At 35.3% G+C, this 19,936-nt stretch overlaps 1 protein-coding gene across 2 annotated transcripts in view; it reads left to right on the forward strand.

Annotated features, from left to right (window-relative positions):
• CACNA1H (calcium voltage-gated channel subunit alpha1 H) overlaps positions 1-19,936 on the forward strand; it is a 2,347,924-nt gene that overhangs the window by 973,173 nt on the left and 1,354,815 nt on the right. For both annotated transcript variants that reach the window (XM_044089567.1, XM_044089568.1), the window contains exon 7: positions 396-1,188. In XM_044089567.1, the coding sequence (XP_043945502.1) occupies positions 396-1,188 (793 nt within the window). The remainder of the gene's footprint in view (positions 1-395; positions 1,189-19,936) is intronic.

Below are 19,936 nucleotides of genomic sequence, written 5' to 3' on the forward strand. Positions count from 1 at the left end.
GTTTTAACTGACAGGTTAGTAATTTCCTGTATTAAGATATTACTTAGACATCAATGTCTTTTTATTTAAATAAATGCTCTATCAACCAGAACTTAAGTTGGACAACATTAATATGAAAGTGAACTTATTCAGCTGTTTATTTCACTGCTTATATTGTTTAGTTCCATTCTGATGCATTCTGGTTTAAAAGAATATATTAAGTTATTCAAACAGATAATTGCCAACTTTAAAATAAAATATGAGACCATTTAAAAAGGATGAGTTTATGCAGAATGAGAAAATAAAGCTTCAGATTATTTTGTTGGCATTGAAAGGTTATGTTTTCATACTACATTTAACTATCAGTTGAACCTTGTTTAAAATTATGGATGACGATGTGATATTATTCTTTGCAGGTTGGATCTTTCTTCATGATTAACCTGTGCCTCGTAGTGATAGCAACACAGTTTTCAGAAACAAAGCAGCGGGAAAACCAGCTGATGCAGGAGCAGCGTGCTCGTTTTCTCTCTAACGATAGCACAATTGCAAGCTTCTCAGAACCTGGCAGCTGCTATGAGGAGCTTATCAAATACATTTGCCACATTTTCAGAAAGGTAAAACGACGATTGCTGCGACTATACAATAACTGGCAGAGCAAACGCAGAAAGAAAGTCAACCCTAACAACACTGTAAATGGACAAGGCAGAAATCACAGGAGTAAAAGAAGGATTAAGTCCATTCATCATTTAATTCATCACCATCATCATCATCACCACCACCATTACCATATAAGTAATGGGAATTCCAGAGGACCAAGGGGAAGTCCTGAGATCTGTGATGTGGAAATGAAATCAGTGAAGTCAGGCAGTCAACTAATGCTTCCATCCCCAACACTGAACCTTCAAAACCCTCCATCAGGCACTGAATCTGTCCACAGCATCTATCATGCAGATTGTCACTTTGAAGGGCCGCAGGTTAAATGCAAGTCTTCCAATGCAACGACTAGTGTCAAACTCTATACCGGACTGTCCCGTCATGGTAGCATGAACTATCCAACGATAATGCCATCTATGACCAATAGGGCAAGCTTGACACCAAAAGCAAAGAGAAATAAAAGCAACAGCAGCACCCCTGTAAAGATGGGTAGGGGCTCTGCTAACCACAACACAGACCCATATGGGAAACTTCATCATTTTGTGGGGGAGCATGGTAAGAACATTTCTCTTTCTTTGACACTCTTGATATTACCATTGTAGTTTACCAAAATTCATTTTGTCCATACCTACTGTGACAGTTTTTAACTTTATTACATTAATCACATTTCTGAAGAAACAGATGCTCTAATATAAGCAAAATATTGCAGCATTTTGAGGAACTTAGATCAAAGTATGGAAGCTGCCACTGATTTTGTGATTGTGCCCAGTATATAGTAAATTGAATTTCAGCAGATTACTTGATTTTCCTTGATTTCAGCCCAACGTGGTGCCTGATTAAGTATAAATGTTCTAGATCTTAGCTACTAGTTACGTTATAATATAAACACGCAAAGTATTGCATTGTTTACAGTGAAGACATTTTTTAGGAAATGCCGGTTTTGAACATTTCAGGGGAAACTAGTAGCATAGGTCCCAAAAATGAACAGGCTGCAGATGCACCACACAAATCTATTTTAATTTAATTGGCAAACGTAGGACCATAATGCCACGTGGAATGGCAGATGCTTATTTCCACTGTAAATGCCAAAGAAATTCCACATTTTCACTGAAATATTCCATGTAAGATCTGTGAACTTCTTCCCTATGCCTGTGCAGAAATCAGAAATTCCTCATTTCTCATTTTGCTATTTCATTCATGAGAAAAAGGGAGAACTCTGTGGGAATAAACTGAAGTGTGCCTTAAGTTCTGTGAAACAGCTTGCAATTAAAAAAAAGAGAGAGATGTAGATTTAAAGTAGGAGGAACAATGGATTTTGTACTGTTCTGGAATTCTGCTTCCTGGATTTTGTCATTTTTCACATCCCCAGCATGCACATGTACATAAACATATGCATATTTATTTATTTTCAGATGTTGTATCATCAGGATTTTTTTTTAAACTAGTAATAAATATATTGTTTCTAAATGAGCGTTTTGAAATTGCGGCAACATTAGTATACCCTAAGAACAAAATAATGAATAAAAGGGATATCAAATGTAAAGGCAAGAATCTGTAATCAATGAGTCAGTTAGATATTGATGAAATGAACTGATAATATTTTTGTACACAGAATGATTGATTACTTTTGACAGGAGAAGAACCCAAAATTTTTGTCCAACACCTACAGCAAATGTCAAGTAACAACCTGCTTAGAAGCTTAATGTTGGACATTATAGCAAGACCATATGAAGAAAAGGCATATATTTCAATCACTGTAAAGAACTTTATATCCTCTTTATTTTCAATACTGATTTTTTTGAATTAATTTTTCATTTTCTCTGTTTGCAGCACTGAAACTCATTTAGAATCCATTGTATTCGAATTCTTTCCTTTTATAAGGGTTTCTTTATTGCAATGTAATAATTCTCTGCAGAATTTAAAGAACTCCTGTAGCATGCAGATGCATTATATTAAAATGCCGTGATATGAACTATATGGCATTAGATTTTTGCAGACTAGTAGTTTTCCATAGAACCACTTCAGCTTTTATCAGTACAAACACAAATAATTTATACAGACATCACAGGTAATATACGGGACAGTGCCAATACATTCATATCATAAATATGTTCAGATATACTTACTGTTATAGACTCTTATATATTTTACAATAAGTCCCATTAAATGCACAAGCCATAATATTCCACTGAAAATTATCTGTCAGTTAAATTATGTTTTATTAGTATGACGTGCTTACGGTGTTAAAGGAGCTAAACTGGTTTGTCTAACAAATTTCATGTATTTTTTATGTGGTACTTGATTTAACATTTAAGTTGTTATCCTTAAAACACCCGTCTTTACATAATTTTTTAAATAATGTCTGTTGAAATAAATGTCTTGATTTCTTCTCTCTAGAAAAAAGGCAGCAGTTCAGTTCTTTTATAGCATTCAGCTTAGACAATGGCATGCTGTTACATTTTTGTAATACTGTTTCATTGATCGGATTTATTCATTGGTTGAATCCAGTAAATGAATTATATGAAAATGTGTATCTGATAGCAGAATAGTTTGCTGTTCCGGGGTTCTGTTAAGTTTATAGATGTGTGTACATTGCAGAGGAGTTCAGTTACATAATATCTCCTTATGGTATTGTACAAGGAGATTCTTTTTTTTTTTCAAAACAGGTTTATTGTTTTAACATATAAGAGAAATATCATAACAATTTTATACAAGTAATTAAAAATAGGTATTATTATAATATTCAACAAAACAACTAAAGTATTTACAAAGACATCCACTACAATCAGATCAATTAATTAAACTAAAATATCACGCTATTGAAATTAAAATTTTTTTAACAAATTTTGTAAATTATCCCATACAATAAAATAAGATGTTTTTCTGTTTGTTCTAGTCCTAATTGTGTTTATTCCCATATGGCACACTATATTCGTAACATTTTTAAATTCATTGAACGAAGGAGGTGTATCTGAAATCCAATTTCTAGTTATTATTTTCCTAGCCACTGCTAGAATAGACCATAACAAGGGAAGCTTAACCTTTTTAACACTTTGAGGTACAGGTGTGTTGAATAATATAAGAGATTTAGAAATAATGAAATTATCTGTAAAAAGAGCCTGCAAAAATTCATTAATTGACTTCCAGTATTCTTTCAATCTTATACAGTCATAAAACATATGAGCCCAGTCAGCATTAATTTCTACATTACATCTCTTACATAGATTATCTTTATTATTTATTTTATTCATCATCAAAGGTGTATAAAAAGATCTATGTAAAAATTTCGATGTATAAAGTCTCCAGACAATGGAAGACGTAGTTCTATAAGCAGATTCCAATATATATTGTTTATCTTGTTGATTTGGTGGGTCCCCATTAATAGAAGTGAAATAATTCCAGTATGAATATACACTGTAAAAAGTTTCTTGTCTGATAACTTTATGTATCTATGAAAGTTTACCTTTATCAGAAACTTTATGTTGTAAATTTAATATCAAGTAATCAATCAGTGTTGGAATAGATTCTTTAACAGTTATAGACATTAAATCTATTTTATTAATGAAATGTTGTCTAAAAGTCTGAACCTCTAACCAGCAAGTTTCTCTTAGATCAAATTCTTGTTTTAAGAAATCTAGATTTTTAACTTTATTATCAGATATCAACTGATACCAGTACTTTAGATCATTATCTATAGCTAAATGAGTTCCTTCAGAAGTAGATGACAAAAGCATACCCTGAGTATACATTATAGGAAATACAATAAAATTCCATTCCCTATACTTAGGGTGCATGAATATAAAGTTACAATAACTAATAATAATATTTAATGGGTAACAAACCATATGTTTAGGTGTAATAGGTGAAGTACAAAATTCCTTTAGTAACCATAACATGGAGTTATTTACAATCATATTTTTATGTGTTAAGGAGATTTTCATGAAGTGTATACTAATTAGCTCCCAATAATCTTTCCATTTTGTGACATATGACTGATCTATTAATGAAGTAATAACTTTTACAATAGAAGAGATAGTATATAAATTAAAGTCTGGAAAAGAAATACCCCCTTGAGACCAGCTATTAGTATGTTTCTTTAATGCAATCCTAGGTCTATTAGGTGCCCATAAGAAATTTAACATTAGTGTGTTCAGTTTCTTGATAATTATTTTTGTAGGTGGAAGTATTATTGATTGTATTAAGTATAAAATCTTGGGGAATATTATCATTTTAATAATTGTAAGTCTCTCCTCCATAGTAAAAAACATATTATTCCAGGTCTTAAAAAGATTTTGTATATTAAGAAAACAGGTATTATAATTATTATATATAATAGATTTAATATCTTTAGATAGTATTATACCTAAATAAGTTATCTGACCTGAATTGGGTACATATTTAGTAAAATCACTAATGAGAATATTTTTTCGTGTATATATAGGTAGTATTTTAGTTTTTTCTTCATTGAATATTAAACCAGAAATACTTTTAAAATTCATCATGTTATCAAATAGAGACTGTATAGAAGAATTAGATCCTGCTGATGTAATTAGAACATCATCTGCAAAAGTTGAATTTTGGATGTTGTATTTTCATCTATTTCAAAACCCTCTATGTCAGTACTGTTTCTGATCAAATTAGCCCAAGGCTCTATTACTAAAGTGAATAATAGTGGAGAAAGTGGACATCCTTGTTTAGTACCTTTAAGAATGGGTATTTTTTGTGAAACATATGTTCCTACCTTAATATAAGCCAACGTTCCTTTGTATAAATGTTCAATTAGATTTACAAATGCATCCGAGAAGTTTGTGCACTTCATTAAGGTAAACAGATAGTCCCAACTTACTGAATCAAATGCTGAACTTATATCAAGACTAATAAGTGTTAAATCTTTCTTTTTCCTATTTGCAAAATCTATTAATGTTAAAGTTCTTCTTATATTATCAAAAGTATTTCTATTTACAATGAAGCCTGTCTGAACTATATCTATAATGCCGGGAATGATTGTCTTCAATCTATCAGCAAAGATATTCATAAACATTTTATAATCAACATTAAGTAATGAGATGGGCCGATATGAAGAACAAATAGTTGGATCTTTATTAGGTTTTAAAATTGGCGAAATAAATGTATATTGCCAAGATGGGGAGGTTATTAACTCAGTTTGGGCCAAAATAAAAACCTTATGTATTAATGAATATGTATTTTTAGAAAGGATTTTATATATCTCTGGTATAATACCATCATTACCCGGTGCTTTGTTTGATTTAAGCTTATTTATTTGTGTAATAACTTCTGTATATGAAATACTCTTGTCCAATAGTTTAATCTGTTGTTTATTAAGCTTTTTATTCATATTTGTGGTTATAAACTCCTTTATTTTATCTTTAGGTTCCATGTTAATATTATTATGGTTAATTTTGTGAAAGTGATTTCTAAATTCATCTAGTATTTCTGGTATACTAGAAACATTCTTCTTTTCCTTAGAGAAAAGATTTCTTTGATATGGTTTTGTTTATTCAACCTTTTGTTTTATTTTTAAGTCTATGTAAGTATTTGGGGCTTATTGAATAAGACAAAAACTTGTATTTCTCTAAAGTTATTTTAACTTTATGAGTTAAAATTTCTTTGTATTTCTCATTTAGTTTGTTTATTTCTTCAATAACTTTCTTGTCCATAATATTTTCTTTATTATTATGTTTATAAGAGTCTAATTTACTTTGAATATCTAACAATTCCTTATCCCAAGATTTCCTTTTATTATTATACCATCTGATACTTTGTCCATATAGATATGATTTTAAGGCATCCCAAACATAAACAATGGAGACTTCAGGAGTGTTATTTATGTCTAAAAAATGTTTTACTTCTGAAAGTATATATTCTTTATAGTCTTTTAGTTGAGTTAACTATGCTGGTATCCTTTTGATCTGAACATTATGAGTATTTTTTATCATGAATTCAAAAACAATTGAATTATGATCAGATATAGGACATGAAATAATTTTGGAATTAATTAAATCTGTTACCATCTGGTTAGAAATAAAGACTCTATCTATTTTTGAATAAGTTTGTATCTGTTAGAAAAAAAGGTGTATGGTAATGATTTTGAATCTATCTGATTATTAATATCATTCAAATGATAAGAATTAGCAAAATCCTTTAAATGTTTTGCATTAGATGTAATTCTTCTCTTTCCTATAGTGGTAGTATCACTTTCATGTAGTATACAATTAAAGTCACCAGCTAAAATAATATCTCCTAAAGAGAATGATATGATCTTATCAAGATGATGTTTCACTGTATTAATACCAATTCCAGGTATCCAATATACATTAATTAAAGTGTAAGTCTTCCCATTAATTTGTATTGTAACCATAGAAAACATTCCTTTGTCATCCTGATAAGACTTAATGGTTTTAGGAATGGGCATACTTTTATTCCATAAAATAGCCACTCCTCTTTTTTCTGAGTGTGCTCTGAACTAACCAATATTGTATATTTGTTTGTGGCTAGTTTATCAATATCTTTTTCAAGAGATGGGTTTCTTGTAGGAAGACTAAGTTGGCCTTATGTAAATTAATGTATCTTATTAGGCTTACCCTTTTACATGGATTATTCAATCCATTAATGTTTAAAGAAATTCCTTTTAAAGATGTCATTTGGCATTTTTAAAACTTAAGAATCTTATGATCAAAATAACAAATAACAAGATAAGTAATGTTACATCTCCTCCTTTAGGTGTACCTTTAAATATAGCTGTATTTATTGAATCTCTTATGGGATTTCGTATAGGATTCAATTTTGTTTGTAGTGACAATGAATGTACAAAATATATTGTGGATGTCAAAACTATATACAAATAACAATGAACAAGTGAAAATAATGTAAGGATTAAACCTTGCATCCAGCCTGGAGTTGTAAACTCCAACTTAGAGTAGTATTTACCACTCAAGTTAACCCCCTACCCTAAGCAGCAGTACGTCAGCTACTACCTTATCAATTTAATACTAATTATATTTAACTGAAGTTAACAGTTTTCAATTCAATTATCTAGCAAGACAAGACTACACATTTGGTAAAACAGCATCATATAAACTAAAATAAACCTTACCAAACATACACACGCACATACACACACACACATACACACACACACACACATACATATATATATATATCTGATCTCACTGAGTTGTATCTTTACTGAGCACCATCTTACATTGCTGTCCCTTCAATAAATCTGTCTGCTTTATACAAAATAATGCACAGCAAACACATTTTAGTAACCAGATTTTACAAACATGCTATACTACTGCTTTAAAATATATCACATGACAATTTCTTCCAGTATAGAGTTATAAAATTATTTATGCTTGTCAATCAGATGAATTAAATGAGTTATAGTAATGTATATGTTTGGGACATAGGTTTTTAACACATATTATTAATCTGCTATTCCTGTATCTGTGATGTGTCAGTGTGATATCTAGGTCAAAGGTGAGACCAGCTGCTTTCAGCTTCTCTGTGAGAATTCTGAGAGTTGAAGCTTTTGAAGTAGCTCATGGACACTGTGCATGAGACAGCCCACATCCCAGATTGTCTCTCTTAACATTTTGGCGGGAAACTTATTAAAAACTAGTGACAAACATTCATTTAGCAGTGTAAATGCATCTAAACATGACAAAACCTTCACAAATTCTACAGGTTATTACAGACTCTATGTAAGTGAAATCAAGCCCAAAATTATTAATAAGTAACAAAACTCAACATTTTTGTCCCAACTCAACTCATATGCGAATCTTATTATTTACTGTGTCTATATGATCAAACGTATTTCTATATATTAATAAAGAAAAGAAAAAGAGAGTAGAAAGTAAAAGGGTGTAAGGCAGAAATAAAAAAAAATGTAAGAGAAAGCTATAAGAAGTATATACAATAGAATATTACTTACTGTTTATATTAATAGAGTTAAAAATAAAACATATTATTTACCATTATTTAGTTCTAATTATTATTAGTTAAAGCATGACAGATTATTTACAAACAAGCGTAAGCAGTGTAATCAAGAAAGTATAATTAGGTAGTGTCATTCCTGTATCTGTGATGTGTCAGTGTGATATCTAGGTCAAAGGTGAGACTAGCTGCTTTCAGCTTCTCTGTGAGAATTCTCAGAGTTGAAGCTTTTGAAGTAGCTCATGGACACTGTGCATGAGACAGCCCACATCCCAGATTGTCTCTCTTAACATTTTGGCGGGAAACTTATTAAAGACTAGTGACAAACATTCATTTAGCAGTGTAAATGCATCTAAACATGACAAAACCTTCACAATGCATTCTACAGGTTATTACAGACTCTATGTAAGTGAAATCAAGCCCAAAATTATTAATAAGTAACAAAACTCAACATTTTTGTCCCAACTCAACTCCTATGCAAATCTTATTATTTACTGTGTCTATATGATCAAAAGCATTTCTATATATTAATAAAGAAAAGAAAAGAGAGTAGAAAGTAAAAGGGTGTAAGGCAGAAATAAAAAAAAATGTAAGAGAAAGCTATAAGAAGTATATACAATAGAATGTTACTTACTGTTTATATTAATAGAGTTAAAAATAAAACATATTATTTACTATTATTTAGTTCTAATTATTATTGGTTAAAGCATGACAGATTATTTACAAACAAGCATAAGCAGTGTAATCAAGAAAGTATAATTAGGAATAGCATTTGAAGAACATATAAACTTTTAAAGGAAAAAAATGTATCAAATTACTGACCTTATTTTTCCTCTTCAGAAAGAGAAACAAGTTAAATCACAGCTTGCCATTAAATCTCCAGATATTTTGACTAGTTATGAAACAAAACATTTCTTTGCACACAGAGAATAACTTTGATTAAATCTTTTTCAAAATATTTGTTGCTTCTTGGAAATGCAGGAACTATATTTAAAAAGATTAATAATAAAATAAAATGATGAGAGAGAAAAAAAAAACATAGTACAAATCATTTGTTTTTTAGGCTCTTCTTCTTCTCTGAAGTCTTCCACGAAGTTTCAGTTGCCAGTCTCTTTAACGAAGGACTAGCCCATTCCATTTCTTCAGTAAAGCAGAGTCTAAGTCATCGAAAATTTTAGGACCACCAGGAAGGAAGATTTTAAGCTTGGCAGGAAACAGAAGGTATGTTTTAAACTGTGCTTTTTTAAGCTCCCTTATTAGTGGCAGAAAAACTTTTCTTTTAGCTAATACCATGGAAGAATAGTCATTGTCAAAACGCACAGTTGTTTCATTAATCTTAACAGGAGCTTTAGCCCAAGCAGATTTAAGAACCATCTCTTTATCAAAAGATGATAGAAATCTAACTATAACTGATCTAGGATAGTTTTTGTTAGAGTTAGTATTAGCTATAGATCTATGTGCTCTTTCGATACCAAAAGAGAATGCTTCTGGTAAATCTAAAGTTTTAGGGAGCCATGTTGTTAAAAAAGAAGTAATATTGTTACCTTCAATATTTTCTGGCAGTCCAAAAATCCTAATGTTATTGCCTAGATCTATTTTCCAGGTCATCCAGCTTTGTTTGTAAATGTGTATTTTGTTTCAGCAGAAACTCAATGTTGATTTCCTCTTCTTGTATTCTATTTTCCATGTCATTCACAGCTTCTTCTATGCCTGTCATCTGGATCTTCTGTTGTTGCAGGTCCATATGTAACAAGTCTATTTGTTTTGTAGTTTTTTCTATGAAAGTGTCTATTTTAGTATCCATTTTATCCATCTTAGCAGTAAGTTGCTGGACTATAATTATCAGAGACTGAAGTTCTTTCTTGATGCTGGAGTCTTGAGAATTTGTCTTACTGGAACTCATTTCAGACTGATAAACTGACAGGAAAATTTCCAAAGTAATTTCTGACAGGAATATTATTAAGATTTCCTTTCTTTTTTAGATATAGTTCAAGAACTATATAAAACAAACATATTTAGAAAGAAAATTACTTCAAAAATAAATTTTTTAAGTAATTAATTCCTGTCAATGTAATGAAATTGGTGGAGCTGAAGAAATCTGCTGCTATCCTGTGTTCATCCTTGGCCACGCCCCGTACAAGGAGATTCTAAGCACTTCAGGAATTAGTTCCAGAAGTTCTTGTGTACCAAGTGGAGTTTAAAAACTAGTAGTGCTTGTTAAAGGGAAATTCACCTCCCCCGAGCATTTAATTCAAAGTTTATTGCAATATTTATATAAGTGCATATAACAAATGACCCTTATTGAACAACATGAGGGCTATATTACTACTTTTTCTTTGTTTGAGATTCATTTGCCAGCATGCTGTGTGCTAAAAATGTGTAATTTAGTGAAGATGAATTTTGATTTTTGACTTATTGATTTTTTTTACTGCTTTTAATTCCTTTAATTGATTTAGACAAAAATGCAGTCTGGGTTTTTCTAGTAATATGACAGTGCATAGACAGTATAAAAAAGACTACTGACTATAAATAAATGTAGCAGTACACACAACACAGAACAGTCTCTAAACCAAAGTATTAGAAACTTTGTGATGTGGAGAAAAAATCCATTCTTACTAAAGACCAGTATCTGGGTTTTTTATTCCCTTAATATATGATAAGTGACATACAAAGTAATATGATCAAATCTCTGACAGGTGTTTGTCCAGTTCTAGCATCTAAAATAAGCTGAATTAGCTTTGCCATTTCTGAGGAAGGATGGTAGGGAAATTCAAAATTGATTAATCTTGGGAAACCTAAGAAAGGAGAGCTATGGATTTACTATTGCTTTGTTCAAAATGGTAGACATAGACATGAAAATCAGTCTCCTTGTTTTAAAATGTATCCCCATTATGGAAAGATAAATGTCATGTTAGAGAGTGAGAGATGATCTGGATAACTTTATTGCTCTAAAGGTAGATCTGCTGGTGCTTCCAAAAACACAGTTCAAGAATACTTCCTGCTTAATGTTAAGTAAATCCAAAAATACTTCTAAAGAAATAATTAAATAATTTTTCTGCAGACCTGTTCAGAAGTTAAAACAGAACTTTATTCTAATAAAAACCTGTATTAGCACTTTTACCTGTTCAGGGATTTCATCAGAAAGTAGGCCAAAAACACAACTTGTGCCCATATTTAAGAATAATGTGTTATAGTGACTTAAATGCAAATGACATGTTCTTTTGTTACAACATACTTTGTCTGGTCATGGACGTCTTGGGCATCCAATTATAGAGACTGATGTTGCATCCCTATTTACATATGGAGTCTAAGTAGAAAGTGTCAGTCATTTAGATGCCAAGGCCAGCCAACATGTAAGAACCTGTAATTTGCCTACTTCTTTACAGTATGGTAGACATAGAAATCAGTCACATGTCACATCAATGGTGCAAAGACTTCCTTAAAAGCATCTAATTTTCAAATTAAGTTCAAGCTTTTTGAAACAAGTACCACTATTTAAAGAGTCCCTAAAGGCTCCAGTTTGCTCTCCTGAGTGTGTATATATTTTTAGTAAACTACCCGACAACCTTCCAAACATTTTTTTAAATTATAATGATGTGATCATATTTTGATTTTACAAGTCTCACTCAGTCATGAAAACCCAACCCAAACATGGCCTCCTCTCTTTCTCAACAACTGTGTAAATTAACTTAAATTCTTACTTTGCCAATTCTCCACCCAAAAATTGCATGTTTTTCATGTTTGCCATAAACTAGCTAAAATTTCAATAAAACCCAATATCAAAGACAACAACACCAAAATCAAAATATCAACTAATTTCAAATTTCCTAGAGTATGGCTAGACAAGACCCTCAACTTACAAGCCCCGTATAGACAAAACAAGGGAAAAGTCATATCTGTAATATTCTGGGGGAAATACATTCTTACTTCCTCTCTGTTCCAGCTTGAATAGCCATTGGAAAAAAAGTTCTATCACAACTCAAATATAGCCTACACATTATAGCAAGAGTCCCCTGCTATAACAGTTTTACAAATGATTACAAATATGTATACTATTTCCTGACCAACTCTTCTGCTCAGGAACACCACTGCCCCCCTCTCAGGAAAGCCATATGGTTACCATTTCATCTAGCCATGTATAACCCTGCAATTCATCCTCTAACTCTGACTCATACATAGTTGTAACCATTGCCTGCTCATCTGAGCTAAATGTCTAACTTGCTGTTTTTGTATTATTTTACACTCAGCTATGTACATACTGTAAACTGTAAAATTTTTCTCTACTAAACATACATGTGACCATGTAGTTGCTTACTGCTTTTCTGTACAGATGTTCTCTAGACCTCTTTCATTATTTTTAGTTTCATGTCTATTACTTTACTGTTATGATTGTAATCACCCAGGCTATGCCTGAAATTGGTCCATGGGAATCAGTACAATACCCCGGTAAAAAATAAATACATAAATAAATAATGAATCAGTATTTGAGAAAGACAAAATACTAATTAACTTTCTTGCATCCCAGCTGAATTTCAATAAAACAGTACAGAGTTAGGTTGCTTTATGTTCAGTAGATATATTTTTTATCCAGGTCTGCAGGTATGATCTCAAACTAGTGAAAAACCTGAAATAATAGCAAAGAAATTTACTTTGGGGAAAAAAAGAAGTTATGTCTTACCATAATGTTCCATCTGTTTTGTTGATCCTTGTTCAGTCATTACATGTGGGTATCGGTTCCGATCTCGGAACCGAGCCGGCCATCTTCCAAGCTCGCGCCAGCTACAAACTCTGGAGCTAAAAACTCTTACCCAGAATTCCCTTCTCCCTGTTACCTCAGATTGAGTTTGCAAGTCAAAAGAAGGTAGAGGCTACCTCTGGTCAAATGACCTAACAGAACCAGATGGTGAGATCCACTAGAAGCCACAGGAGGGGGAAGGAGGGAGGGTTGTAATGACTGAATGAGGATCAACAATACAGATGGAACGTTATGGTAAGACATAACTTCTTTATCTGATATTGTTAATCCTCGTTCAGTCCTTACATGTGGGACAGAGTCCCCAGCTACCTTTACTCCTGGGAGGCTCTCATGGAAGGACATTCTGGAGCAGGATAGAACCAAAAGATGCTGTTCCCCTGGAGGCCATATCCAATTTGTAATGATTGAGGAAGGTATGAGGAGCAGCCCAAGTTGCAGCTGCACAAATGTCATGTAAAGAGGCTCTGGCATGGAAAGCAGCAGACGTTTCCACTGACCTTGTAGAATGAGCCTTTATGGCAGTAGGTAATGGAATATTACATTTTCTATAAATGAAGGTTATGCAGTCTTTTAACCATCTAGCCAATGTGACCTTAGCAACAGCACATCCAAATCTATGTCCATAATAGGCCACAATAACTGGCCTGATTTATGGGAAGCCTTTGTCCTGTTCAAGTAGAAGCAAATTTGTCTGCGAATATCTAGGGTATGTAGGCAATACTCTCCTCTGTTTGAATGATTGGGGAAGAAAACTGGCAATTCAATGGTTTGATTAATGGATATTTCAGAGATCACTTTTGGCAGAAAGGAAGGTTTAGTTCTCAATGACACTCTATCTCTATGAAAAATCAAATATGGTCTCTTGATGCATAAGGCGTGAAGCTCAGAGATGCGTCTGGCAGAAGTAATGGCAACCAAAAACAAGGTTTTCCATGACAAATATTTGAGGACGCAAGAAGAAGCTGGTTCAAAAGGTGGTATTGTCAAAGCTTGTAGGACTAATGACAGGTTCCATGGTTGAGTAGGTTGTCTAAATGGGGGTCTTAGATGATTCACACCTTTTATGAAAGTCTTGTATAATTTGTGTGTCATAAGAGAAGAGTCTTGGACACCATCATGAAAATTAGATATTGCAGCCAAATGAACTCTAATGGTAGAGGCAGATAGACTGGACTGAAATAGGGTAGACAGATATTCCAGTACTATCAACACTGGTGCTGAAAAAGGATCTACTTGTTTTTCTTTTAGCCAAAAAGTAAATCTTTTCCACTTGCTGAGATACGTAATTCTGGTGGAAGACTTATGAGATGCAATAAGAATATCACATACTGGCAAAGAAAGATCATTCTGCCTGGCAATCAAAGGAATTGGTGGAGCCAAGCTCTGAGCTTCAGGCTGTTCAAGTTGGGGTGAATCAGATTCTGTGGATGGGAGATCAACCCTGGGGTTGGATGGATAATCCACCATTGATCTAGCAGGTGAGGCCAAAGGAAGGGAAACCAAATCTAACATAGGTTTTACAAGTTGCTTGATACTTAATCTCATATCTTAACTTACTTATCGGGTGCTCAAAGAATTTTTTCTCACAAATGTCAGAACAACTGCATCCATGGCAGGGAATTGTTCCAACATTATGTGTTACTTGGTGCTATGTTACAAAGACTTTACTTGGTGCTATGTTACAAAGACTTTGAGGTGAATCTGCTGCACCATGATGGTAGTATACCTGACTACTTGCACACAATGCCCAGGGTTCTACACTGAAAAATGCTCAAGGTGCTTGAAAGATCGCATCATTGAGCATAAATCGGACATAAAAAGGAATATCCCTTCTAATGCATTAGCACAGCATAAGATGGAAAAGGGAATTTCGCATAGTTTTACATTTAAGGTTTTAGAAGTTATACATAGAAGTCTGAGGCTTGGGGATATAAATAATAAATTGGAGATATCTGAATATAAATGGATCATAAGACTTGAGGCAGACAGAGCACCTGGTCTAAATAATATGGTAACAATTAAACCTATGTTAGATTTTAAGCAAAAACAATATAAATAGTTGTTTTACTATTGCTTAAAGTATGCATTTCTGCTAATTATATGCCTTTGAAATTTTCACTTACAGTTTAAGTTTTATATATATATATATATATATATATATATATATATATATATACCCAAAGATATGTCTTTTCTATATAGTGGTATTTTTTTTAAAAAAAATGTATTTTTAAAAAATGATTTATTAATTAATCATTTATTATGTGTGCTGCTCTGTTTTTTATTGGATGGCTGTGTCAGATGGTTTGCTGTTTTATCCTATATATGTGATTGTTTTAATTAATGTAATTGAACACTGAAGAAGGGGCATTCCCGAAAGCTTTGTTGTTTTTACCAATAAAGAGAGCATTTTTCTATCTATTCGTTTTCCTTTGATATTGGTGAAAATAAGGAATAGCAGAATTTAAACCACGGTTGAACTGTTTCTTTGTAGCGTAATAGTCCCAGACAGCAGCAGGGCATGGAATGCTTGCAGAGATAGAAGCACCGCCCTCACCTCTAGAATATTTATATGCAGATGGACCTCCATTTTGGACCAAGTACCTTGGACTGTCTGTCCCTGAAAAAGACCCCCTCACCCCATCAAGGAGGCCCCCGTGGTCACTGTAGACTTGGGCTGTTGGGGGGAGAAGGGGCGAGACCATTGTGATGGATTGTGTGCCATCCACCAATTTAGATGTTAATTGCACCTGTGAGTTACCCGAATCTTGGCTGAAAGAGGGTACTGAAAGGGATACCATTGGGTGAGCAGTAGCCATTGTAGAAGTCTCATGTGAAACCTGGCCAGGGGGACAATTGTAATGAAGGCTGCCATGGAACCCAACTGGAGAACAGAATGAGCTGTGGATTTCTCCCTTGAAAGGATTGGAATCAGTTGCTGCTTTATCCTTAGAATTCTGTGCTCTGGAATGGATGTTCTACAATTCTTTGTATTCAAGATGACCCCTATGAATTCTGTAGACTGAGATGGGGTGAGATTGCATTTTTTGTCAGTTTATGGTTATGCCTAGCCTTTCTGCAGTGAAGAGAGAGTATGTCAGGGCTTCTTCCAATAGATGTCTGGTTGGGGCTGAGATGAGCCAGTCTAGGTATGGAAACACCTGGAATCCTTGTAGTTGCAAGTGAGCTGTGATGACTGTCATGTACTTTGTGAACACTCTGGGGGCTGTAGAGAGTACAAAAGGCAGTACTCTGAACTGGTAATGACTGGCTCCAACACGGAAGTGAAGGAATCTTCTTGATGGTCTGTCAACTTTTATGTGGTAGTACGCATCTTGAAGATCTGTCGAGCACATCCAATTGTCTTTTTTCAAAAGTGGAAGGATAGACTGTATTGTGACCATCTGGAATTTCTGTACTTTTACAAACTTGTTCAATACACTGAGATCCAAAATTGGTCTCCAGTCCCCGGTGTTCTTTGGCACCAAAAATAGTCTTGAGTAGAATCCGGATCCTATCTGGTCTGGAGGGACTATTTGGATGACTCTTTTTCTTAGCAGCTTTGAAATCTCTAATGCTGCTTCTTCCCTTTGACTGAGTGGAATGTCGGGTAAGCTTGTTAGGGGAGCAGGACAAAGATCGAAGGGGATATGATAACCTCTGGTTATTAGCCTTTGTACCCAGGAATCGGTGGTAATGGTTAGCCAGGCAGAAGGGTACAAAGAGAAACGACCCCCAACCACTTCCAGAGGAAAGCAGTTGGGCAGCTCTTCAGGAGTGCTGGTAGGATTGGCCAGGGAAAGAATCCCTGGAACTCTGGTTATGCAGACCCCCTCTGCCCAGAAAGGGGCATCTTCCCTGAGAGTTTCCCCCTCTGCCTCTAGGGGAGAACTCAGCCTGTGTGTCACAGAAAGAACCGTGAGATATTTTGTGCCATATCTTCCCACTTTTCTGGTTTCTGGAGAAAGCCAGTTGAGGGGAAAAATAATGGACACCCAAAGCAGAAAGGTTCTTACCATCCTGTTCACATCTGGCCAATGTACTTTTAACCTTGGGTCCGAACAACGACAAGGCTTTGATGGGAACATTGAGAAAGGAAGCCTTGAAGGGTACTGCGAAATTACACAAGCGCATCCAGGCATGTCATCTCAGAACAATGCCTGAACCCGTCGCTCTAGCTGCTCCTTCTGATGCATGAGATATCAGGTGAATGGATGAGGTAGATATTGATTCGATGGTGGCTAACTGAGAGGCCACCTTGTCACGGACCTCATCAGACACAGCTCCAGCCAAAGTTTCAGAGATCTCAGAAATTAAGTCTCTTTGAAGCCTGGTAAAATGTGCTATATAGTTCAGGGACCTGACTGCAAAGGTTGCTGATGCAAAAGTATGCTTCCCTATTCTGTCCAGAGCCCGGGAATCTTTGTTGGGTGGATGGACAGTCTGGCTTTCTTCTTCCACCAGCTCCTTTTTAGTTGCAGCCGTCACCACCAAAGCATCTACATGAAGACCTTTGTACCAATGGGGATCACTAGCAGGAGGGGACAAAGTTTTATCTGGCCTCCGGGGAATGGCCTCAACAGTGTCAGGAGCTTCCCACGCATGCTGCACGATGAGTCAGACAAGTTTATCAGCAGGTGGAGTAACCCAGGAGGTATGGGGCCGGGCACGAAAGGCCTGCAGGAACACAGACTCTTCAGAGGTCAGGTTAGAGGGCTGCCAGTCACCTCTCTGTTTAAGGATTTCAAGGATATCACCAAAGGATACATCAGAGGGTGATTGAGGGGACCCTTCTCCATCATCAAAGTCTGTGTCTTCAGTAAGGGACTCCTCTGTAGAGTCCATGTGCTTCCTCTTGCATAAGCTCTTTTGATGATCTTCCTCAGAGGGAGAAGCTGGGGAAGACAGCTCAAAAGGGGTCTCCTGTGGGAGTATGTCCTGAGGCCCTTGCGCCTGGTGTCTGCGAGGAGTGACTTGTGTACAATGTGGTCCAGAGGAGGGTGGAGAGAGTGATAGCATAAGATCACCAACCAACACCAGAGCCTTCTCCATAAGCTGGAAGGCTGGTCAACCTAAAGAGGGATGAGGCCACAAGGCAGGGATCATCCCTCGCCTAAGTGGCTCAGCCTGTCGACTTGGTGTCCCTGGATGGCTGTGAAATGCCAAAGTACGTACACCACAGCTGACATCCTGGGCTGTGATAAGACTATCCTGCCACAAAGGCAACTGCGGTTCCTTAGTGAGGTCCATAAAAGGAACAGTAGTGGGGGAAGACTGTGCTATATCAAGGGGCTTCAAAGATGAAGGAGGAGAATAAGTAGGGGTCTTTGGTAAAGGGTGATCACCTCCTGAGGAAGGATAGGTCCTGGGGGGTGGGATACCCCTGGCCAAAAGCACTTGATCCACAAGATGCAACACATCATTTTCAGAGAGGCTTCTAGCGGATTTCACAGACATGGCTGAGGGAAAATCAGGTCTATCTAAGGATGGAGCAAACTCTGTGCCCACCACAGAGGTGGTCTGCACTGAGAACAACAGAGCTGTAATGGACTGAACTACTGGTGTCTGCACTGAGGAAATAATCGGTGCCAGAGGCGTGGTCTGCACCAACAATGAGGTCAGTACCAAAGTGGTTGTTGGTGCTAAGGCCTGAGCCGAAAACATCGGTGATGAAAACTGAATGGTCGGTACCGAGAGGGTAGTCAGTGCCGGATAAGTTGTTGGAACCGAAAAGGAAATGGGTGTCCAAACATCCATCGACGTCATAACAGTCTGCATCGACTGGACAGTCGGTGCTGGTAAGGGAGTCTGAACCGAGGAGCTCCTCGGTACCGATGAGGTATGGGGCACACTAGTCAGTGCCGAGGTCTCAGATGGCACGATAGCCTTGGTGCCGAAGATCTAGGCACCGAAAGCGCTGGAGACGAAGAAGTCAAATCCGAACTGGAAAGCTTAGCTTTCTTGAGTCTCGGTTCCTGAGGGTCCCCAGTTGGGGACGAAGGAAGAGACTTGACCTTTTTATGTTCATCACTCTTTTTCTTATGGGATCTTGGCGGGGTTGAAGCCTCCAACCTAGAAATAGCCTTTGAAAAAGGAGATTTAAGTAGCCCCTTCAATATTAATTTATTTTTCCTCTCAATTAACGTCCTATTATAGAAATTCTTACAAATCCCGCAAGGCGGGTCAACTGTTAAATAAGGCACACCCAAGCAATAGACACACAGGGAATTTGCATCTGAAGTAGGTAATTTATGTCCACAATCTAAACATCTTTTAAACCCTGGGCTACCTTTTTTATTTGTCACGATTGTTAAGGAAAGAAAGAAAAAAAACAGAAAAATACCAGCAATGGTACAAGAAATACCCGAAGGTAAGAAGGAAAAGGGGTTTACTAACGATGGTAAAAAAGGAATTACCTTGCGGTAAAAAGAGAGGAAAGGAATTTAAAAGGATTCAAAAAAGGGTAGTCGCTAAATGCGATAAGGTAAGAGATAACTATCTAATAACTTTTTTTGTGAAAAAAAGCTGTCTTAGAACTTAATATGAAGAAAATACTTTATTTAGCTCAAGAGAAGCAGCTTGACATGACCA

The sequence above is a fragment of the Protopterus annectens genome, chromosome 12.part0 (genome assembly GCF_019279795.1).
Source record: "Protopterus annectens isolate FY-2018-M chromosome 12.part0, PAN1.0, whole genome shotgun sequence".
In the NCBI taxonomy this organism is placed as follows: domain Eukaryota; kingdom Metazoa; phylum Chordata; order Ceratodontiformes; family Protopteridae; genus Protopterus; species Protopterus annectens.